This window comes from Tubulanus polymorphus, chromosome 7 (assembly GCF_964204645.1).
Source record: "Tubulanus polymorphus chromosome 7, tnTubPoly1.2, whole genome shotgun sequence".
NCBI classification, from domain to species: domain Eukaryota; kingdom Metazoa; phylum Nemertea; class Palaeonemertea; order Tubulaniformes; family Tubulanidae; genus Tubulanus; species Tubulanus polymorphus.
The window spans coordinates 19,094,275-19,118,667 of NC_134031.1; the positions used below are offsets into that span (position 1 = coordinate 19,094,275).

Sequence of the window (24,393 nt, forward strand, 5' to 3'; positions counted from 1 at the left end):
AAACAATCATACAATCGGTTTATGAATTCTTTTCTTTTTCGATTTATTCTTTTTCTTAATCGATCCTTTAAATACTGGTTTATTGTGAAATGAATGTTCCTCATTTTCTAATTTTGGTTGTTTCCAACTGCGGACTACATTACGTTCTGCTGCAGTTTGCTTATTTTTACGACCTTTCCCTTTAACAGTTTCATCGTTCTCGTGCAGACGATTTTCATCCGAAACTTGAACGTTTAAAGTTTTATTTTTGTCTGAAAAGTTTTTAGATCCGTTCTCGTTAGTTTTACGCACGAAGAGAGCTACGAAAAATCCGTTAGTGAGATCGTGTTCGGGAGACGCGCGAACGCAACACGATCCACCGTCGAAACTATCGAACCCTCGATGGACCCACGTCGGTAAAACCGGACATAACTCGAACTCGGAACCGTACGATTTCAATATCTCCGAGACGACGTTCTCGTTTTCCTCTTCGTGCACGGAACACGTCGAATAGCAGACGGATTTCAATCGCGGAAGCGTAAACACGTGATGTAGAATCGAAATTTGAAATTTCGCGAGGCGTAAAATGCGATCTTTCGACGCGGACTGTTCATCATCGGTGACTGAATTCATACGACTCACTATTCCTACAATAAACAACATACCTGACAGCTTCATTTCATAATGATTACCGTAATGTTTTATTCAGGAATGGCCAAACATCTCCGGGGTGAGTTGTTCACAGGTGGTTCAAATTAACTGGGAGAAACTTCAGCGAGTTTGACTGTAGTAACATTTCAAACTGCACTGTTATCATGGTATTTATCCCAGTTCAACAGTTGTGAGTGAAGATTTGACTCGCCGAAGCAACTCATTAAAACTCGAGAGTTAGCTACATCTTGATTGTTAACTGAAACCATATTTTGACCAACTGATCCTGACTGCTCCTAATTCTAAAACTGATTATCGTTTAACCTACCTGAACCGCTGCAGCTCGGATCGACGATCACGTATTCAACTTCGGAATATTTTTCCGTCGTCAAATCGACTTTCAAAAAGTCGACATTCGTCGTTTCTACGCAACGAGCGCCGGCTTTCGAACACAAATCATTCATCGTTGCCAAGCGTTGACGATCCATATCAAACGCAAACACTTTTCTATTTTGAAAAGAAAAGAAACAAGAATATTCAACGAGAATGCTCGAGTTGATTTGAGAAATCGAGGTGAGAATTCAGACGCACCCCGTGTTATTCATTATTGCTGCAGCGTGAGTTGTTTTGTTACCAGGGGCAGCGCAACAATCGATCACATGACTCCCAACAGGTGGCGCTAGTATCTCAGCTGGCATACAACTTGCCTGAAATGCAGCAAAAAGAGATGGGATCGGACCTGGTCTAGTAGCTCAGAAGTTACTGATATAGGAGAGATTACTAAATACTCGGGATCCAATTCCACACGGAGATAGAGCCTGAACATGCAGGGATATAGGTTACATGAATTCAAAAGTTTTTCCCGATTTCCTGGTACTGAGGGAACCATTAACCTTCGAATAAAGAATCTAAAATGAAACGTCATTGAACATACTTTATCTTGTAAGATGATATCTCCTTGTTTATATAAAACATGGTCGTGAAGGTCCGTGCCACTGGTAAATATCAGCAGATTACTAATATGAATATCGCACATGAATTCTTTACTCTTCAAATTCTTAACACAATTGATGAATCTACAATAGAAAATATTATAAACATTAGAAATCTTTCAAATATATTTTTTATAGTGTTTAAAACACAAAGCCCAATTGCCCAGAGATGATTCAAGTTGAGCTTGAAACTAACAGGGTTCTTACAGATCAGAGAATCTAAAACTCTGAGATATTTTCCCTGACATTATATTCGATCTCTCTTGAATTTATAAGACATTTCCCTGATCTTTCTTGAAATTATAAGTGGCCACCTGTTTAAGAGCAATACAAGCTAAAACAACTAGTTTTAGATTAGTGATGAGGATAATAATGGATGGTGGTTATAGCGAGTAAGTGATTACAGTATGAATGTCTTACTCATTGTACTCATCTGTTTCTGTCCTCATTGAAGTCACGTATTTGAATCCTTCTTGTTTGAATTGATCAATAACTCGCGTAGCTGTAGTTTTCAGCGTGTTCACTCTGACATACCTCGGTATGAAATCTGCACACAAAAAAAAATTCAATAATACGATCTCAATTCTAAGATTAAAACTCAAATTATCAAATTTGAATTGGATATGAATGTTACCGGAATTCTGCGAATCTGGCAGTAAATCTTCATTCTTCGATACACCGGCTTTTACTTTAAGTCTCGCTAATTCGGCACACAGCGCCGTCTTGTGACGATTTATAGCATCCTGTTAAATAAACCATAAACAAATAATTTATTCGATAAGGAATACATAGATTATTGACTATAGAGAACTGATATTAATCTCAGTGTAGATAGAGTTAAATGGAAGAAAAAAATTTGATTGTTTCTTAGCTCTTGGTTATTTTTGAATTACTGTTCAATCAATACCATTTTCAGTTTTATATCAGGCAGTTTTCTTACCAACTTCAATAATATTCTGTTGTTAGGACTTAACTGCCACTCATTGCTGTGATTGTTACTTTAAAGATCTCTATCAATATCCTCTTACTAAACCTTATTAATATCTGAACCACTTTGCTGTGTTTCAACTATTCATTGAATGCTATTCTTTTTTGCTGTGATATGCATCGAACTACTTAAAATACAATTTTTACGCGTATTTTCCAATTTCTAGTGGCCATCTATCATGCTAACAGTAGATATGTAGGTATGGTATTCATTATTGTATCATTTTAGTTTTTCTGATGATGGGGTTTAGAAGTAATCCCCGGAACTGTTAGAAAATAAACTTTTCTGCATATCTACTGCGGGTTTTTATTTGTTACATAAATCATTCTTCTTCGGGATAAACCGGCCCTACCTTGTAAGAGTTCTGAAAGTTTTTTCCGAAACCTCGCCCGAACAGGAAGTCGTAAAGTAGAACTTTCGTTAAAGTTGGAGATTTCGTAAGAATTTTCTCTCGTGTCGTCAGTCTCGTAGCGGTTACGATCTCGTCTATTACCGACGAATATTTCAACGTTTCGCAAACCAACGCAAAAACTTGCTTTTTATTCTGTCAAATCGAATCAACCAAAAATTCATTTTATTCCCAACCTTACAGATGAAAGGGTAAACACTGGAACAACGCCTACGCACTAGGCCTGAAATAATTCAGGGCCAGGCAGAGTCGGGTCAGCTTTGGCCGGTCCAATAATCTTGCCGATGATCTTTTTTCTCCTGAAGGTTATTCAAAAACCTAGCTAGGTCCGCTCTCATCAATGAAACAGATTAGTGATCGACTATGATACAGATGCGTCTAACACATTACGCTCTGTAACATTCATAAATAAAGTGACTCAATCAAATTGAATCGTGATACCAAAAAACTCTCCGTCTCAAATAGCCGCAGAGGCCTTAGAAATACAACCATTGAAAAAAGTCAACAGGGAAGACCCCCTAAATTGTTTTCGCGGGGTTAATGCCTCGTGGCATCTGATACCAGAGCTGGGCTCCAGCACCTAGCCTAGCCATCGTTCCCCAAACAAGGGAACCCGTAACAATGACTGATATTCAGACTACAGCTGGGCCAATGTCAATCGGCCCTGTAATTAGAATGATGCCAGTGATGGTGTCGTCAGGACTTTTTTCGAGTTTTTTATTTTGGAAATTTTTTTGGTTGGACTTTTTTGGTCTTTTGACTCCCACCTCTTCACTCCCTCACCTTTAATTTTGTTTGAAGCGAAATACTTTTAATTGATCCTTTCTTTTCGTTGACGGCTACAATAACACGTTCACATTCTCTGTATAAATTCATTATTAGTTTTTAGTAGATTTGTACATGTTACTTGTTCGACGACCTTGAGAGAATTCGTGGGATATTGAACCGTATTTGCGGGATTCGAACCCACCCACGTCTTGACATAAACCCGGAAGTAAAACAAGGCTCCTTTCATTTTTTCTTCGTTTCACCTCTCTTAAAACGATGGAAATCGAAACGGTTTCAGCGGTAACCTCTAACGGAGAAGCAGATTATGAGAACACGTTGACTGGTGCTGCAGTAAAATGGCAACATCGCAGTTATACGCGGTAAGGGCAACTCTTCTTCAGGTCACCGCCACGACGGGCGGAGATTTCACTTCAATCTTCCTCCTCCACCACCAACCAGCACTGATAGCAGCAGACCAGCAGTGCGATGCCATGGTGCCATCCAATTTAACAAAAAAATTACGAATTAGAATAGGATGTTTTGTCATTCATCTTTTTGATATGATATTCATAAACATATGGTAGAAAAAGTGACGCTTCATAAAAAGTAGAAAATACTAAAGTGGCTATATGTACGGCGTCGTTAAGCAGTTGCATATTCTATATTTACGACAGTTCTATATTGAATTTAGGATTTGCCTTGAATTTTCTAAGTCGCGCACCCTAGTGGGCATGCGCAACCTGAGATAACCAATCAGAATGAAACGTCGTAAATATAGCTGGTGTTGTCCGTCTACGGCGTCGTAACAATAGCCTGAGCGTAGAAAATACTTGTGGTTTTGAAATAGGGCCTAATATGCAAGATAGGTTGGCCTATCGATTAATCACCCAGTCCTGGCAGTGATCTAAACTTACCCTACGACATCTTACGTTTGTTCATTATATCATTTTGACGATAAATCTGGTTTTTAGAACGATTAAATTTAAGATACAAAAATGATGCAGGGTTTAGCGATGAGACACGCATCGCTCAAGTGTCTTGTTGGTAACGAACTACATTGTTACAATGCCAAGTTTCAAAGTGAAAAAATGGTGTCATTTTTGCTATTTCTGTATTTATATCGCATCAAGCTTGGATTATGATGAAAGAACCTCCGAAAGAATATAATAATAAGAAAAATGAATATTTGAAGTTTGTAATGAGAGTTTATTTTTCACAATCGGTTTGGTGAAACTGGATATCTGGTGGTTTAAAGTCACAGTGATTGAAAAGTATTGAGAAAATGTCGTTCGTGTCTTTAGTGTCTGTGGTACATCAGACACTAAGGTTCTTGGTGAAATCAATTATTGATGTATTTGTAACTGTTTTCCATTGTGTAGATGCTATCATGCGAATATTAAAAGCAGTCAGGATGCTGAACGAGTTCTAATTGAGAAAGGACGAATCGGCAGTTTTCTGTTGAGACCGAGTAAGAATACGCCGGGAAACTTCACTATCTCCGTCAGGTACGAAACATCGTAATATTGATAATAAGATTGAGCCCTTATTTCCAATGGGATAGCCGCAACACTACTGAGGCAAGCGAGGATTCAGTGACAATCCACCAGATGTCACTACTTCTGCATTTCAATTAAATTAGAATCAACTTTTCTCATTATTCAATCAATTTTCAATTACTACCGTAGCTGAGTGAGAAAGTCAATCTTATACTTATCCGCTGACTTCTTTGATGATTTTCGCATTTGGATGCCTAAAAATCAAGTTCAAATTTCATCGAAAATGAGCTGATTTTCACTATACGCATGACCCAGTGTTTTGTTACGCCATCTGGTGGTGCTGGTATCCCATTAAATTCATCCAGTTCACTGTTGTTATAAGTGGGAGTTAAAGTGAGTTCATTTTAGTCGATTTTCGATGAGTGAAATCTTAAGTGACACAACCTGTAGTACTGGATCCATTGTAATGTGTATTGTATATGACTAATGAATGATGCGTTTATTTCAGGCTCCCAGATAACAGTATTTTGCACATACGCATTAACAATGGCGGTGATTTCTATCAGATTTACGGCAGCACGCTCGATCAACTGGCATTCGCTAGTATCAACGATTTAATGGAGTACTACTCCAATCCCGAACATCCGCTAACACAACGTAATCAAACCATTGAATTGAAATATCCGCTCAATTGCGCAGACACTATAAACGAACGGTAAGATCAGGGATATTTATGTCCTGGGTCGGATCCTGGTGGAATTCTTTAGGGCAGATTATATTTTAGAAAAGGTGCGCTAGCTGTGGTGCAATTTTCACCGCAAATAATAATATGATGATTTATTTGCATAAAAGATTGTTACGGAGTTAACGTATAAATACGTAATTTAAGCAAAACAATGTACCAATATATACGCGAGGAATAAGGAGAAGCCAAAGTTGGATAAATTTAGTCGTAATCCCCCGTCCTTTTACGCTCCACACAGACAAAGCCCACACCAAATCACATTCATTCCTAATTTACCAAACAACACAAATATCAATGTAAATAGAAATTGGAAAAGCGATTTTGAAATAAAAAGGGCACTCAGGATTTTGAGGATCTTAATCTTATGCAAGTCTCATAAAACATAAAACATTGATTGTTTTGTATTCTAAATTGTGAAAATAGTTTACTGTAAATTCCGTCATTCAGCAAGATTTAACATAAATGGAATTTCAACATGAAGACTTGATATTATATAAACTAAACGAGGAAGTTTGCTAGACGTATTGAAGCGATATTTAGAGATTTAAAAGCATGGGTATCTATTTATAGGATATGACGTAATAGAAATTTTTAAGTTGTTTTTATTTCATAAATGTTTTGGGAAAAACCGGTTTTAGAAATTACTGGTTTGAAATATTTTGTTGATCTTGTAACCTGACGGACAACTCCTCCCAAAAATGTATCTCCATTCAACAAATTGACATCTCTTAATTACCGAGTTGCATTCGTTAATTGAATCAACTACACACGATTACTATAACTCCAACGCTACTGGCAATCAAGGATTCACCAGGTGTCGCTAGTAATTACTCAGATTTCCACGTATAATTCCTTCTAGAATTCTGTTAAAATCGAATGAACTTTTTTTCTTGACCGAATCAATTATTATCCATTAATTACCGAGTAGAAAAAATGAATTGAGAATACGTTTGATGGGTCCTTTGATAAATGTATTGATTCGCGAGCCTAAAAATACACTTTGAAATTCATTGATACCGTAATTAAGATCGAACGCTCATCTGGCAATTTTGCGGTCCCAAATTTGAAACAAACTTCAATATTAATCATGTTATATTACTGGATTCATGCATGGATTGTTGCCAGTTGAAATTTCTATTATTATTTGTCTAATCTAGGTGGTTCCATGGTCTCCTATCGAATAAAGATGCTGTTGAACTATTGAAAGACGACGGTGATTTTCTGGTGCGAGAAAGTAATAAATCTCCCGGTAATTTCGTCATCTCGTTACTTATGGATGAAAAACCAGTTCATCTTCTTGTTGAACACAAACCAGCGGTACGTGGTCTAAAATTTGCAAAATTATAAGATTTGTTCCTTAGAAATTATTCATAATGCTAAATGCTAAATTTCTCGTTTTCAGTAACTTCAACGATTCAGTGAAATTATGATTAGTTACTGATGACGACTTTCTCATTCTCATTAACTTCAATGATTCAGTAAAATTATGATTAGTTACTGATGACGACTTTCTCATTCTCATTAACTTCAATGATTCAGTAAAATTATGATTAGTTACTGATGACAACTTTCTCATTCTCATTAACTTCAATGATTCAGTAAAATTATGATTAGTTACTGATGACAACTTTCTCATTCTCATTAACTTCTATGATTCAGTAAAATTATGATTAGTTACTAACAACTACCTTCTCATTCCGGATGATTTCAGTAAAATGATAATTATAACTGTAGTGTAGAGAATTAAGCTTTCAATGATGACTTTTCTATATCTGTTTCAGGAGGGTGTGTTTAATATGTCGGGAAAATCATACAATTCAATGAGCGAAATCATCGACATGATGACCGAATCGGCCTTTTATACGAAAGATGAAACCGCCATCTATCTGAGAACTCCGATCTACACGTCGACGGTTTTAAACGCGGCAGGAATCGCGAACCGCGTTCAACAACTTATCAGCACCGGCGTGAAATACGGTTTGAAAACCACTACAGAAATCGGTTTTATCGAGGAATTTCAGGTCGGTATTTTTATGAAGAAGTGCCGGAATTTATACCATAACAATTCCGTCAACAATGAGAACCCCCGGGTGTCACTAACTATCTCCATCACCTGGCGTGATCAACAGTGCGAAAACTCGATCAAAATTTGACGAATCACGACTCTGGATAGAATCAGTTTGATCCGAAAGTTTCATTCGTATCGACAATATTTATGAAATGAAGCGGCTAGAGGGTTACCGAGCCCGATGACATGCCTGTATATTACTACTATATGAGTTGAGTTTATATGAAAAACGGAAATCTGGAGAAATCTGGTATCGTCGATCGACACAGTTGACAGCCGAGTCAACGCACTGAAATACAGGGTCCGATCTAAAGGAATGAAAGCCACTTGTCCGGGGGCCAGCATATCTGAAATTTTGCTTGCCCCCCCTCCAAAAGGCTACTCGCCCTACACAGGCAGTCCGATTGGTGGCACTATCATCTGTTGTATCGAGTTGGAAAAAAGCTTTGTGACATGAAATTGCACTAGCCCGGGGGACAAGTGATAAATGATAACCTACTTGCCCTGATGAGAATATACTTGTCCCCGGCAATCGGTGCTTAGATCGGACCCTGGAAATACATGTATTGTATTGATTATTTTTCTAGGCACTTCAAACGATGGATACACGCGGTTATAACCAGGCGATCGCGAAAGCCGACTTCAATCGAACGAGAAATCGATACAAGAACATTCTACCGTGTATTTATTATCATTTAGTCTACCAAATATTATGCGTGAACTATTTTTGCAATTCGGATTTAAAAAAAAAACAAATTAATCGTCATTTTCAGATGATCATTGCCGGGTGGTTCTTAGAAACAGCGACCCCAGCACGAAAGGATCTGATTATATAAACGCTAGTTATATCACTGTAAGTAAGATACTAAACTCACATAACAAGCCCCACTTGTGTAGTTTTTGCCTATTGGGTTTTAAAACATCGGAAATGAGCTAATTTTTACTTGAGGGTCAACTGTGGAACTCGATTCTATACATTTTCACGGTAATTTAACTGTGAAACTGGGGGCCAACTCACAAACTGACTTAACACTTATTAAAGTTTCATTACTATAGTGTAATCATGACTACAAAACGCCCCCTAAAATACTAAAATCAAAACTATTTTTGTTAGGTAAAAATTATTGATTTTACATATATCACAGCTTGAAGATGATACTTGTAAACACCAGCGAGTAATCGCCGCTCAAGGTCCGTTACAAGGAACGGTGACTGATTTCTGGAGAATGGTCTGGCAGGAGAACTCGCGTGTTATTATCATGGTTACGAAAGAGGTCGAATTAGGGAAAGTAAGTGCGGTGCCTGATAAACTCGAACAGCTCCATGTTAGATCAATTGAGATTGAGTTGGAATTCTATTGCCAATCTAACCTTACCGGTATGATTTAAGACCACTTTTAAACTTAAGTCGCTACTGGGCCCTGGTTAGAAGTTATATTTGATCTAAAAAACTAGCTCTTAGTGACTAAATTTTAGGAAAACAAAAACCATGTTGGTCATTTGCTCAAAACATATTAATGATATGAAACATTTTAAAGCATAGTTCCCCTATTATATTCACAATTGTTGTTGTGTTTTAGAATAAATGTGCGCGATATTGGCCTGAGGTAGGCGAGACAGCGAACTACGATGCGCCTAACGGAACGTTTATCATCAGAACCAGCGATGAACAAAATATGCCCGACCTCGTTGTACGACATTTTTACTTATCGATGGAAGGAGAGGTAAAAATCATCGACGGTTTCTGATCGTTTTAAAAATTGTTGTATTGGGATTTTTCTGATAAACGTTTCTCGTATTGTAGAAGGCGTCTCCGCGAAAAATCACGCAGTTATTCTTCAAAGTTTGGCCCGATCACGGAACGCCCACCGATCCCGGTGTAGTGCACAATATGTTGTACGAAGCGAACCAACACCAGCTGCCAAACGCTGGACCTATGGTCATACACTGCAGGTAAACACATGTATTTACCGTGTATCAAATATTTGTAAACATGAACAGTTGTCTGTTTGTCTGTATCTGTAAATGTCTGTAAGTTATCGTCTGTATCGAAGAAAAACCCGCGATTGAAAGAAATACTGCAAGTAACTATGCTAAAAGAAATGATACCTTGTTTCTCTAAATCGGCCGGTCATTTTCTAAACCACAATAAGATTAGTAAAAAAAAAGGCAGACTAGCTCAATGATGAACGAATAGTAGTAATAAGGTTGAGTGTATTATCGTTTCAGCGCTGGAATTGGTCGTACCGGTACCGTCATTATGATCGACTTACTTTCGAATAAAATTCGCCAGTTGGGTAAGATGTTGAAAACGTATCCATTTCAGGCTGCAGTCGGTAGAACCCACTTAATTCAGATTCCTGGATATTAATCCGGTTTATGATATATCCAGATAAAACATACCTTAGAAGCGTTTATGTATAAATGGACGATAGATATCCAGATTAGATCGACTTATTGGTGTTTGATTGTAGTTTATTTGAAATTGATTTATTTAAATCACTGATAACTGATGAAATGTTTGTTGATATATATAGGTTTAGAATGTGAGATCGATATACAGAAGACGTTGTGTATTCTGCGTAGTCAGAGACCGGGAATGGTGCAAACCGTCGACCAGTATCGATATATTTATCTCGCGATGGCGAATTACGTAGACATGATTAAAGTCCGTCTGGAAGAAGAACAGGTTTGTGAACATGACTCGGAGGGTACGGGTTTATGCGGACACCGTTATCTTGACTAACTACAATAGAATTCCGGAAAGACAGTGTCCTGTCTTCATGGCTTGATTGATGGGGTGTTTGACTATGAATCGAGAGTTGTTGGGTTCAAACCACAGTGAACCCATGCTACTTTTCGGTCAGGACACAAAATTCCCCAGCTCACTGGTTTAACAACCCAATTCCGGATGCAAAAACATCAAATTTGATCTCAGCAGCGCACAGAATACAGAATACTGGTTTTTGTCATATTGGTTGAAGGACTGGTACAATTTTAAGTAGTTCAGATAGAATCTGTTTAAGATTCTGAGAAAATGCTCAACAGTTGAATCTATATGTGAGATCCTGATATAACTGTTTTGTTTACAGAAAAGTCGAGAAGAAGATGGTAATGAATACGCTAATGTGATGTGTCGGGGAGGTGTAATAAACGTTATCAATGAAACACCAGCAGCTGCTCCTGCGGCTCCTATAGCTCCTCAACGGTTAGTTATTACTGGTTTATATTCACTGTCCACTGGGCCCATTCATGAGCCAGGATCACACGAGTGTTTTTGACCCGGAACAATTGTTCACGCAAGTGCCAAATTGGGCTGGCACCAAAGCACAGGACAATCGATTGCGCGTGAATTGCAACTGGATCAAGACATGAATTTGTTTGAGCATTATTTAGTAACAAGTGAGTGGTTCGGGTGTGAGCGCGCTCTATAGGCACTGGGCCAAATCTGACTCAGGCTTGATCCATGCCAATCTGACTCAGGCTTGATCCACGCCAATCTGACTCAGGTTTGATCCACGCAAATTTGAATTGGCCTGGGCCAAATTGTCTCAGTGTGACCGTGGCTTTAAAGTACGTACATATCAATGATGGGAGGTTGGAATAGGCCACTTGGTGCTTAAAATCACCTACAGTGGGTTGAAAATCGGCAAATATCAAGTAGAAATCAATTTCCTTTGAAAAGAAGGATTCATATTTAACTTGGTAAAGTTTTTATTAATTTCAGGAAAAAGTGAATACTGAATGGTGCTACTAGGTGCGGCTGTTGCTGTGTGTATTTTCTCTGAGTATCTCATGGTGCTTTTCTTTCAAAAAAAGTGATAGTAACATATTATTATTATTGTGTACAATATATAAAGGGAGATGATTCGTTGAAGAAGAAATGAGTTCTCATTTTTCCTCGTATGTGTATAAACCAAGAGTGACGCCAGATTATAATATATCAGATATTAATGAAAGAGTTCATAAAACCGATACAGGAATCTATGACTGGAGACGAGGTGGGGCAGGGGAAGAATTGTGTTGTAAAATAAAGTTAGTTTTATGTTGTGCGTTTATATAATCAAGACATAGTTTTTGCGCTTGGTTTTATAGACTTTTCTTGTTGTCGGGTTCCTACCACTCCTTGAAAACTAAACCTCGATATTTTTGCCTGAAAAACTCCTTGTATTCAAGAATGACCTGGCTACGAAAAATCACCATCATTACTTAGATAAATTTCCATAGTTGAATAGTCACTTAATAATCTCTTATTTCTTGCATTTAGTTACTTACGTATTATCAAACGTGAGATGCTCCGGGACCAGTTTTCTTGTAATTGTTTAGATGAATACCTCGACAGTTCTTAAATTATGATTCGCTATCTTTCTCACGAAAATCTCATTACCAATCACTTTGTTGATAAGCTGTACTGGTCACTGCTGAGGGAGGATAAGCTACGCTGTATTTTTGGGTATTTCTTCAGCAGTGAAGAAGTTCTGTTTCACAGGTTCATTCATTCACAAATTGTTCGTTTTCTCCACTGCAAATGTATTATAAGTGAGAACCCACCAGTAACTATAGAGTACTTAATTTTTGTATGATGGAATATTTTGTATTACAATAATCAGCTAATTAATGATTAGTTAAAAATCATTTATATTTTATATACTTTGATATATAACGCATGAAAGCAATGAAATACTTCTGTTTTTACAATTACTCCAGTGAAGAGACTATTCTGTGTAACTTAATGAAATGTAATAATCATTTATAAAAACAGTTTTTGATATATTAATATATTTGAATTATTAATTTCCTTTCTGGGACATGTTCATGATCCGATTAGTGGTTAGATTTTCTACATTTTCAAACAGCTGAGAATTAAATCCTTTGCCGTGTTTACCCTAAACCCGGCATCTGATTGGTCAGAGCTGGTCACATGGTATTGTCAACGTTGTTAATCCTAGCTCTAACTTCAGGTCAAGAGTTGACAACTCATTTGAAAGAATGGGCCACACCAAAGGGTTATTATGATTTACTAATTCCTGGTTCTGATTGGTCTAGAGCTGGTCACCTGGTATTTATACTAACAGACCACATTTGCAGCATGGCCAAATCCAACAGGTTGAATTTTCATTCCATCATTATAGAATATCAAATGAATGCTTCATATTGTCCTCTGGTTATGTGGGGAACGAATGGTTTTTAGCGAGTCTATTTAAGTGCTACTTAGTGATTTTGGTAGGGTCAGTCTGTCCATGAAAATGAGACCAGTGGTACTATACAGGTTAACTATAGTTTATATAATGCACAAGCTTTCGCCACTTATGTATATTAGTTGCATCACGTGAATGAGATGAAACTACTGTTAGTAGCGAAAACTGGTGCGTCAAATAAACTATAGTTAACCTATGTTGTATTTATTCTACAACCGGTTAACACGGCTCCTCTACGAAGTGATCGCGATGGTTTGGCAAATCATGATGAACAGTTGCAATTTCGTGATCGTGACTTTTTTTTCTGCAGCAGAGGAGCTGAAAATTGCCTTACTTTTGTTAAAGCGTTACTTCTACCAAACCATGGAATAAATATACATCCAAACAATGAATTATGAACAATAGAATATGCACTTTATTTCTATCAAAAAGTAACGCAACCGCAAAATAACAAAATATACATGTAGTCAGAAATGCATCGATACACAATGAGTTCTTTTATGAAAGCACCATTACAAATATAGTTCCAACTAGATTCAAACTATGCCCTGATCTAGAATGAATCCTTAACACAGATCTTAGAAAATTTCATCTATTACTAATAAATGCAGTTCAGATATTATGATCAATTACTTATGTACCAGTATTCAAAATTAAAATCATAGAAAATATCAATTTCAACTTGAATTGCTTAACTACTAAAATTTCAAATCTGGCCTCGGTCAGAAACTAAACATAAGAGAATAGAATATTCATCTATTACTTATAAATGCAGTTCAGATATTATGATTAATTACTACAGTACTCAAAAATAAAACTTAGAACATATCAGTTTCAACTTGAATTGCTTTACTAAGTGCTACAAAAATTTCAATTCAGGCCTCAGTCAGATACTTAACATAGAATAGAATATTCATCTATTACTTATAAATGCAGTTAAGATATTATGATTAATTTCTATATTACTCAAAATTAAGATTTTAGAAAGATCAGTTTTAACTTGATTCATAAATGCAACTAAACACCACTGGGCCCAGTCATCGACGGCGGCCGATCCAGGGTCAACGAAAAGGAGGTGTCCGTTTAAAGAATTTCGCTGCAATTTTGTGGTTGCTAACATACACACTGATTTTTCATATCTTCTTTAATCGTAAAACAGCGAAATTGCCAAACAAGATATTGATTTTCGGGTAATACAACCTTGACTGGACCCCCATGGAGATCCCCAGATCCGCCACTGATTGCCTGGTTATGTTATAATTCATTAGATTGGCCATACGACCAAAAATGGACTTCAAAAGCTCATGATTGAAGCTAAATGAACACCATCAATATATAAGTCTATTCGGTAGAATGTTTGAAGACAGGTGAGTTTGTTTTTCTACCAGGCCTGTAGCGGTTTCACCTCATCAATCATAATACGAACTAAACCATCAGCAGTAATGTATCCGGACAGGTAAGCCTTTACACCGGCGACATCTATACCTCCGCTGAAAATTGATAAACGATTCATCAAGAAAACAATCATTTATTCTACATAACAGTAGAACATCAGGCATTCCATCGGATTAATGTATATCTAATAGACTCAAATCCACAGATTCTACAGTTAAAATCAGTTCATTTACAATGTATTAACCTTCAGAGTCAAATTTGAAAACTACGTAACTGGGTCGTACTCGCCAGTTAACCATCGGATAAATACCAGGGCCCAGTTCCACAGTTCTGAGTTAAGATTTGACTCTGGGTTAACTCATCGAAAATGAACTAACTTTAACTCAAGGTTAACTCTAACTCACGACTGTGGAACTGGGTTCGGTGTATTTTAACTATGCCGTTTAAATTGTCACTATATCAACTATCCATTGGTTAACTTCACAGCTGACCGTCTGCTAGCTGATCTATTATACATGTAGCACTTACTTCGAACCAAATTTGCGAACCATTTCGAACAGTTTACAGTATTCAGCAATGCCACCTATGACGTTTTCGCTCACAGCCATCACCTGGAACTTCTTACCTGAAATAACGCGTTTAAAGATAAACGAAAAATCGTATGATGACTTTTAACGAATGTGTTTCAACGTCAGTTACGAACCTTGTGGGTAAATCATAATCGGTTTATTATCAGCGACGCTTGAGAACGGAGGAACCTGAATCTAAAATCAAGAGATTCCAGGATTATAAAACAATTCAATGGAAGGGCACTGTACTTCATTAGATAACCGACAAAATTTTACTTAACCCGGTATTTCAATCAGTCCCCCATAGAAAAGTAGGTACCCCCTTCTAGCTTCCTTTTTTACACCCTCTCCATCTAACTCTTCCAGTACCCCTCCCCCAGTTACCCTCCTTCCCTCTAACTGTTCCAGTACCCCTCCCCCAGTTACCCTCCTCCCCTCACTCCTCCAGCCCCCTCCCCAGTTACCCTCCTCCCCTCACTCCTCCAGCCCCCTCCCCAGTTACCCTCCTCTCCTCACTCCTCCAGCCCCCTCCCCAGTTACCCTCCTCCCCTCACTCCTCCAGCCCCCTCCCCAGTTACCCTCCTCCCCTCACTCCTCCAGCCCCCTCCCCAGTTACCCTCCTCCCCTCACTCCTCCAGCCCCCAGTTACCCTCCTCCTCTAACTCCTCCAGTACCTTTAAAATCATCATTTTATCTTTTTTACGTTGTAAAACATCCTCTTGAACATTTTTAATTCCATCTTTCATGGCTTTTCTCATCGTATGCGCAAACGAACCTTGATTCGAGATCGTGCTGACAAAACGCATCTCATTCGGGGTCCGCTGAGGGTCGATGTCCACCCATAGTTGATTCGCGTTAATATCCCCAGTTGCCACGCCGAGGGTGTTCAGTTTCTTCTGCGCTCGTGCCTCCGGTGATGAACACGTTTTCTTGTGGCTGTCTTTCCAATCCGTACGCTGACATTCCTTACTGCAATAACGGGCGACCTTACATCGCGAGCAGACGTGTTTACCCGGTTTCATACGGCACGCCGAACACGGGTCAATTTCTTTTTTCGGCTTCGGCGTCAAAAGCGGTTTGAAAAAACTCGTAAAACCGTTTTCTAACATCAGCAAACGCGGCGGTAACTTCGATTCGAGATTCTTTAAATATTTCTTATCCAATAAATCGTGGTTCTGCTTGAATTCTTCGATTAATATTTTCATTTCCTCAGCCGAAGCGGCCGTCACTGATTGAACGCCATTTTTCGGCGATGAACTCATGAATAGTTGCGCGTGGCGTAGCGAATCTTTAGACTTTCTGTGATGAGCGACACGCACGAGAATCATCGGGTCGGCAGAATCGGGCAGCAGAAACGCTTTCACGCCATTTGTCGACGTCCTCGGTACGAGGTCGATGGTCAACGCCCGATCTTGCGATCGCGGCTGAATGAGAGCCCGAGTCGTCAATCCTAAATCAACCATTTTAGCGAGGCAGTAAATACTCTGTCGGGCGTCGTAATGCGCGTCTTCGCCCATACTAGCCCCCTGCGAGGATAAATTAGCCATCATTTTCTCGTTCAGCGAAAACATACCGCTGAAACTGTCATCCAGAGTTTTAACTTTTGCCGACTTTTTCCACGGCTTCAGGTTGTCAGGATTTATAGCAGCCATCTTGAATATCACTCTGCAATGAGAATTACGCAATGTCAACAATCGTGCTTACTTTTAACGTTAGATGATTTTAGGGCTATAATTTTGGGGACATAACATACCCCTGTGCTGGCCAGCGTAGTGAAGTGGTATACGATAAATCAAATAGATGGCGCAGTGGTGCACTGGTACAAATTACTTTCTTTATCATAATAAAGATTTTCGTTGATAAGGGAATGTACGATATTATTATCTAAAGTGGTCATATGTCGAATGATAAACGTCTAATAATAAAAAAAACCTAGAAATAGATTGATAATTCTGGGATTCGAACTTGATGAATCAGCCGCTGAGTTTCCGGTCGCGCGTGCGCACTTCAGTAGTAAATGTCAAACCCAAAACAGCATTCATTGATGAGCACAAAACACTGAACTGTTTAGTGAATATTCAGCTGATAAAGGTAAAACGCCCATTGTTCCCCCAATTGTCATTCTATTGTGGACTGCGACTGTTCGTTTGTCTGGTCGCGCTGGTGTCTTGATAATGACTGAGTGACGCTCGTTCAGTGAGTGACGCTCGCTCAAAACTCATTTTCCTTCGATGATTGTCATTTTGATTTTGTCGAGCAGTGCCAGATTAGGCCTAATATTTAGGTCTTTATGTGACACACTTCGACAATGCCTGAAGCTATATGCATTTCCATTTCCTCATCTTTTTGAGACGATATATAAAGGCGGTAAAAGTGCAGACTTGCACCTCTGGTGATTGACGCAATCTACTCACAGGGACTTGTCACAATTGATAGTGAATGAATAAAACCAATATCAATGACCAGGTCCACTATCCCTGTATAATATAAAAAACAAGGGTGGCAACAAATTTTAAATCTGACAATGACTTCTCCACTTCAATCGACTGTAATTCCAAAAATTCTCAACCGATTCACATGAAATAAGCTTTAATACAACCTAGAAGACTTTCTGCTTCCAACGAGCCTTTAACCACTACTCTAGGACAATTATCTCACAACGAAATCACCGTTTTTTGACGAGAGATAGCTCAAATTGGAGGTGTACCGATTCTATGGTGGACAGCAAAATGGTCGTATTTTTCACTTCAAACGATGATTTCTATGTGAAATCTTAGAGATAACCCCAACAAACCATACATTTTTTAAAACTACGCGGTCATACCTGTACGCTTATCTCATTTATTTGTATAATCCACGCGATGGGTGAGCTCGCAAGCTCAAAATCGAACAAATATACGAAAAAGTCACCTCGCACTATCGCGCTGGCGGCCATTAATCACGTGACGTGCAGGTTCGGGCTATGTTAATAAAACCGCGACAAGTCTACGTCTGTAGACTTGAAAAAAGGAAATGTTTGCTAATAATACCACCCCTCAGACGAATGTTGCACTATATTTTCATAATACGGATATTTTATTAATTAACAGAACTTTTGATAAATTTTGTAATGTTTTTCGAAATCTCTAAGCCAATCAATGCGCGTGAAATATTTAGCCCGTTACTACCATATCACGTGATTAATGGCCGCCCAGTTGATGACAAGTTGAACGCCGTGTTCGTCCTCATTTTCGATTTTGAGCTTGTGAGCTCACCCATCGCGTGGATTATACAAATAAATGAGATAAGCGTACAGGTATGACCGCGTAGTTTTAAAAAATGTATGGTTTGTTGGGGTTTTCTCTAAGATCTCACATAGAAATCATCGTTTGAATTGAAAAAAACGACCATTTTGCTGTCCACCATAGAATCGGTACACCTCCATTTTGAGCTATCTCTCGTCAAAAAAAGGTGATTTCGTTGTGAGATAATTGTCGGAGAGTGGTGGTTGTAGGCTCGTTCGAAGCAGAAAGTCTTCTAGGTTGTATTAAAGCTTATTTCATGTGAATCGGTTGAGAATTTTTGGAATTACAGTCGATTGAAGTGGATAAGTCATTGTCAGATTGAAAATTTGTTGCCACCCTTGTTATTTTATTATACAGTTGCAGGGATACTGGTACCCCCATCATTGGTCTCATCCATTATCAGTCGTGACAAGTCCCTGTGAATCTACTGAATGACAGAATCCAGGCTAAAATCTTTCTAGTGAAGATTTAAAAGGCATCTGCTTGACCTCACCAAACTAGTGTCAGAAGAGAGCGCCACAGACACTAAAAACGCAAACAACATTTTCTTGATACTTTGAAATTGCTCACTGGACCGGCTATGAAATATAAATTGTCATTACAAATTTCTCCATTGCTGAACCCACTGAATTGCAGAACAACTGATGGGCTTGATGAAATTTAATACATCTTAGCTTCACATTACCCTACCCCTTTTCTTTCACGCGTGCATATGTGTAGGAGATTCCTGAAACCATAGACAGTTTGTTCAATTGAATGAGCTTTGATCGAAAGCCGTGCGTAAAGCCAATGTGAAAATGAAAAAAATTACACCATTTTTCAGTCTTTTTGTATCTTAGATTTGATCGCACTAGAATTTGATTTATCGTCATTACAATATAATGATAAGGTCAGGGCTCAGTTTCACAAAAAAGTTAAACTCAAATTTTTGGTGTAATTGCCATTGGTTACTTCATGTTTTCAATGCGGACAACTATTCAAACTTAACCGTTTTAGGCTAAAACTTTTTCGTGAAACTGGGCCCAGTGTAGATAATTTATTTATCAACGTCAGGTTGTTTACTGAGATATTGAAAGTTTAAAAACAGACAAAAAGACAACTAAAGTTTGGTCGGCAACTGTACCACAGAGTGATTGAAATCAATCACTGCAGATACAACCACTTCCAGGACTGGATGAACTGCTGGACCTGCTTTTGTTGTGGATAATGATTAACTAATGATTAGAGAGTCCCATGAATTTGTCATTAGTTCGATTGTCTTCATGAAAATGATTTGAAGTATGACACCACTGTGTTCAGTTTTCTTCAGCATTTGATCCAATAAAGACTGAGGGATTCCCCGGAAAGATTGCAGTACTGGTGTCCCATAGCCTAACCCACAGACTATAACGGACTTGTCTCAATTGTTAAATGTTACCGTCAGGGTCCAATATCAATTATTGCCACCAGTATCTTAGCCAGCCTACAGGGATACTACTAGATTTGATCATCGATACTGGTTTTATTCGTTCAAATGCGGCAACCTCTTATAGTTCCCTGCCTGACTCAGGCAACAGTGAAACTAGAAGGGCTACTACAGTGCAGTCTTACCCTTGGGTTTCTCCTGTGGATAGATAGCTTTCCTAGTCGGTGGACAATGTAAACTATTATTAGCTGACATTGTTATAACTGGCTGCAGTATCTCTTGATATTTATTGTAAGTCTCGACTATTAATCAATATTACTAGACTGGAGAGAGATCTATAATAGTCATCATTGTGGAACTTGATACTCAGATCGGACATAAATCGGACTATTATTATTGAACTATTGTCAGAGTATTAATGTCAGCCTCATTTTATGGATTGGTTTTAACACATCGATGTTATCCACAATTTACTTGTTCAAGTTTTCATTCAGCTAAGAAAATTAGCTCTTAAAAAACTTTCTTCAATTTGAACCTGAAAATCTATAAACAATTTTGATTTTTTGATTGCGTCGTCGATGTTGGCAATGAAAGATCTGTCATCGATAATGTTATATTTTGAAAACACTCAATTTAAGTTGCAAGAAAATTGAAAAACTAGGGGCAATAGACATTCTGCCCAATTTATTCTGCCCAATGTCTGTGTCTGTCTGTCTGTCTGTCTACCTCTCTGTCTAGCTATGTGTCTGTGAAACTTTGATTTTCTAGATCATATATATTTCCCTTGAGTGAGTAGTTAGTGTCCCTGGTGTCTCTGAGTGAGTAGTTAGTGTCCCTGGTGTCTCTGTTTCTGATATACCCGGTAATATCCGTTCAGAGCGTCGAAGCACGCACACAGATTGCGTATAGTACCTGTCGACTACGTATCCATGGTAACTGATTTGTCGGCACCTTGTTGTCGTTGTTGTATTCGTAGCAGATGTTTTTTCCTGTTGATCTATGTTTATTATAGTTCTACATTCATCGACGGATCACTGGTCAACGCGGCAGTCGACCCCCCCCCCCCCCCCCGTTTCTTTCTTTGACAGCAATTCCTTTTTTACGTCTATTAAAAATGAAAAATCGATTCGTGAATTTGAAGTAACGTACACCGTTGAATGAAGTCAAATGATTGTAAATCAATGTTTATCGAATGTCGATATTTTGACGAGTGTTGTAACGTATTGGATCAAATATTTAATACTACAAGTTCGAAAAGGTTTAAGACTTTTCTCGAGGTTTGATTTATGCAAGGTGCGGTATCGCAGTTCACCTTTGATTTAATATGTTTCTAATCGAGGCAGAATTTAAATGAAACATCTTATATCACGATTGGTAGAACACTATATCCGTGTTGACGCGATGAGGAGAGAATCCCACAATTATAATAAAAAGTCCGAAAATGAAACTTCGAGATAGTAGTTTATTTCAACGTTTCGACTATATCCTAATAGTTATCTTCAGGAAACTGAAGATGACATTCCTGAAGATGACTATTAGGATATAGTCGAAACGTTGAAATAAACTACTATCTCGAAGTTTCATTTTCGGACTTTTTATTATCATTGTGGGATTCTCTCCTCATCGAAACATCTTATAATAGTGAAATCCGAAATTTCTATCGAGATTATGTGATCTATTTTTTGGTTTTAGTGGATATGATTTATGAATGATAGACGATGTTTATAGAATAACATCATTAAAATTGAACTAATTTTCACCGGTTTCAGTTTGACAGCTGTGAAACTGGTTTCAAGCTGTCTAATTAAGAGCTGGGATGTTGTAGTGAGTGTGGAGTTATAGTTTAGTGAAAGGGTTTCGTGTACTCTTTCACCTTCAATGGTTCAAGGTGATTGATTTATAATTATTGATGGCCGATGCCTTTTAGCTATTTTGATTCCTCTGCTGCAGCGTGTTCTAAAATCTGCCCAGTTACCGGCGAGGCCTGCAGCAGCTATTACCACGCCACCCTGACCACTATTCAACTCACAACCGACAGGTTGGAATAAGACGTAGCGCTTGAGCAAATTTAGGTATAAAAAAATATTTAGAAGTATTTAGAAATATCATTTTTAGGAAACAGGAATCCGGAATAACTGGACTCAGTTCTCCATAGTTGTTGTTGATTAAGTTATTTAAAAAAATGATAAATTCCTTTTCAGATAATCACCAAATGATCAGCATTTTTATAAATGTAGATATAAATTGGAGGGTTCTTTGACAATCTGAACATTTTGAAAATTTGTTACCACTTATGCTGGAGTACGCTTGGGTGTGGATTTGATACATAAACATATTCTGTGAGTTTTTTTTTCAAATTTCAGCGTCTTATTGGTCAACTTCATTTGAAAATGGCTTAGAAAGACATCAATTCATACACACGCGCACATGAAGTAGATCAACAGTTATAACGCATTATTCATATGGATTACAATTCAAATTCTAGTAAGTATTACCACTTGTATTCAATGGGGTATCCGCACTGCTACTGTGGCAATTGAGGATCCACGAGGTGTCGCTAGTAGTCATTCAGTCTTCAGCGTTCGATTTCTTCTTCAATTAAAACTGAATGAACTTTTCTCTTAAATGGATCAATATTCCTAATGAAAACTATACCGATGTCTGAGTAGAAGAATGAAATCGTATATTTGGTGAGCGCTGTGATGATATACGGATTCGAATGAACTGATTCTGACAATGCAACACTGAGTACTTTGTCACGCCATCTGGTGGGATAGCCGGTGTTGCGGGTTACCCATAGTCATCAAATATTGAAGTGTCAAATTAAGTAATGAGGACATAATGAAATATGGAGGAAGTTGTTGAAATACTTTACACGGAAGCTGCATGAAATTCGATTAATGAAATTAGTCTATTAGAATGAGTTGTATTTCTGATGGCTGTTTACATTATCTCCAGTGAAATATAGGTTATGATGTTATTTTGAATAACTGCAAAGAATTGACGATCAATAAAAATGATAGCATTTTCTCGGACCGACATTGTAGGGACTTGTGAAGAAAGGGTTAAACATGCCTAGCTACTTCCAAAATTATCAAAATACGTCTAAAGATGCTCTAAATCTGTAGGATATCAATATTATTAATTTCTGAACTAGAAAACTTTGAATCAATATCCTTATTTGGTGTTGTCAATTTTAACGAGGGGCGCGTGATGTTGATGAGTATTCATTAATGAATAATTGATGTTTAGTATGTGCAGAGGTATAATCATCTGAGGTAGAGCGGATACTCTCCCACCTCTGAAATCTACAGCGACCATTTTGGTTTTAGTAATAACTGATCTCAAAGTTGATCGCGGTTTTCAGATATGAACTAGTTTAATCTAGAAATGCCACGCTCAGTCCAAAAGTCTCTTCTACATTAAGTGAATGAATTAGTAGTATTTCCGATGATGACTTAGGAGGATATGTCTAGTCAAAACATCGAAAAGAGGCACAGAATTGTTCTACTCGAAGAGGTGAGGGGGGCAGTTCTGTTAGGTACTACTCAAGAGGTGAGGTCCAGTATTGTTGGGTTCTATTCAGAGATGAAGGGGTCCGGGTATTGGTGATAAGGATGTGACTAAAAGATGATATGTTTCCCTCTCTCTCTCTTCCCCATCACTGCTGCTGATGCTGCTACGCGATCTCCATTCTATCAATTTACTGATGTATCCATGGTAACAGTTTGATATCGGTGATGGATATTGTGTTCACTGTTATTGTTGTCGACTGTGTTTGATGATGAATTCTGTGCCACTTTTTGGCATTTTCTAAATCGAGAAAACACCGGTAACAACTAGCCTGAATTGAACATCTTCCATCTGGATGAAATCAGAAATCTCTTGGTATCCGGTCGGGATAGTTTCATTTCAATTTGAATAAAAATCTAGTACCCTCGGTAGATACTGAAAAGATCAAGCCCTGCATTGATGCTTCAATTCTGACCCTCTACAATTTGCAGCACCGAAGTCAAGCGGCTGATATATCGTCACATCACAGACACATTGTTTATAACCGTTCCGTGCTGGTTTCGCGCTGGTTTCTCGAAGATGTGAAATTTTTTCAGCAGAAATTCTAGATCTCTTCTCTCTCTTGCGCTCTTTACTAAACAGATGGAATCGCGAATCTCTGGTTTAAGAATATCCAGCTGAATATATTATTACGAATGATTGTTGTTGTTGTTCGGTAGATTTCGAGGTATTCGTCCGGGATATACCGCACGATATTATCATTTCATGATCATTGAAATTATCAATCGGTTTCGTTCGATATTTCATCATCGTCGTCGTCGATGTTCGATTGAATTGATTTTAGATTATTCATGATTCGGTTGTGATGTGTTAACTATTTCCTGCCTGAAGGCGGCGCCGGGCGAGTGAGTGAGCGGTGAATGAATGATGCTGG

At 38.1% G+C, this 24,393-nt stretch overlaps 3 protein-coding genes across 4 annotated transcripts; 1 reads left to right on the plus strand and 2 right to left on the minus strand.

Moving 5' to 3' along the window:
• Nucleotides 1–6: 6 nt before the first annotated feature.
• On the minus strand, nucleotides 7–3,919 carry LOC141907991 (28S rRNA (cytosine-C(5))-methyltransferase-like). Its single transcript, XM_074797746.1, has 8 exons — nucleotides 3,803–3,919; nucleotides 2,963–3,154; nucleotides 2,257–2,365; nucleotides 2,043–2,169; nucleotides 1,565–1,706; nucleotides 1,222–1,337; nucleotides 959–1,137; nucleotides 7–626 (listed from the first exon to the last, which is right to left on the minus strand). The coding sequence occupies exons 1-8, from the start codon at nucleotides 3,893–3,895 to the stop codon at nucleotides 7–9; spliced, it is 1,578 nt and encodes a 525-aa protein (XP_074653847.1). The 5' UTR covers nucleotides 3,896–3,919.
• A 93-nt stretch (nucleotides 3,920–4,012) lies between these two features.
• On the plus strand, nucleotides 4,013–12,837 carry LOC141907990 (tyrosine-protein phosphatase non-receptor type 11-like). 2 transcript variants are annotated; one of them, XM_074797744.1, is made up of 14 exons: nucleotides 4,013–4,167; nucleotides 5,167–5,292; nucleotides 5,792–5,998; nucleotides 7,186–7,345; nucleotides 7,810–8,049; nucleotides 8,684–8,777; nucleotides 8,870–8,949; nucleotides 9,242–9,385; nucleotides 9,676–9,819; nucleotides 9,900–10,048; nucleotides 10,325–10,392; nucleotides 10,633–10,784; nucleotides 11,188–11,303; nucleotides 11,823–12,837. In XM_074797744.1, the coding sequence occupies exons 1-14, from the start codon at nucleotides 4,064–4,066 to the stop codon at nucleotides 11,830–11,832; spliced, it is 1,794 nt and encodes a 597-aa protein (XP_074653845.1). In that variant the 5' UTR covers nucleotides 4,013–4,063; the 3' UTR covers nucleotides 11,833–12,837. The 2 variants fall into 2 exon arrangements, with proteins under 2 accessions (XP_074653845.1, XP_074653846.1); XM_074797745.1 differs by having other exon boundaries at nucleotides 9,903–10,048.
• An 873-nt stretch (nucleotides 12,838–13,710) lies between these two features.
• LOC141908709 (uncharacterized) lies at nucleotides 13,711–17,023 on the minus strand. Its single transcript, XM_074798860.1, has 5 exons — nucleotides 17,011–17,023; nucleotides 15,932–16,922; nucleotides 15,392–15,452; nucleotides 15,217–15,313; nucleotides 13,711–14,783 (listed from the first exon to the last, which is right to left on the minus strand). Exons 2-5 carry the CDS (start codon nucleotides 16,907–16,909, stop codon nucleotides 14,675–14,677), a joined length of 1,245 nt encoding a protein of 414 aa, XP_074654961.1. The 5' UTR covers nucleotides 16,910–16,922; nucleotides 17,011–17,023; the 3' UTR covers nucleotides 13,711–14,674.
• Nucleotides 17,024–24,393: the final 7,370 nt, after the last annotated feature.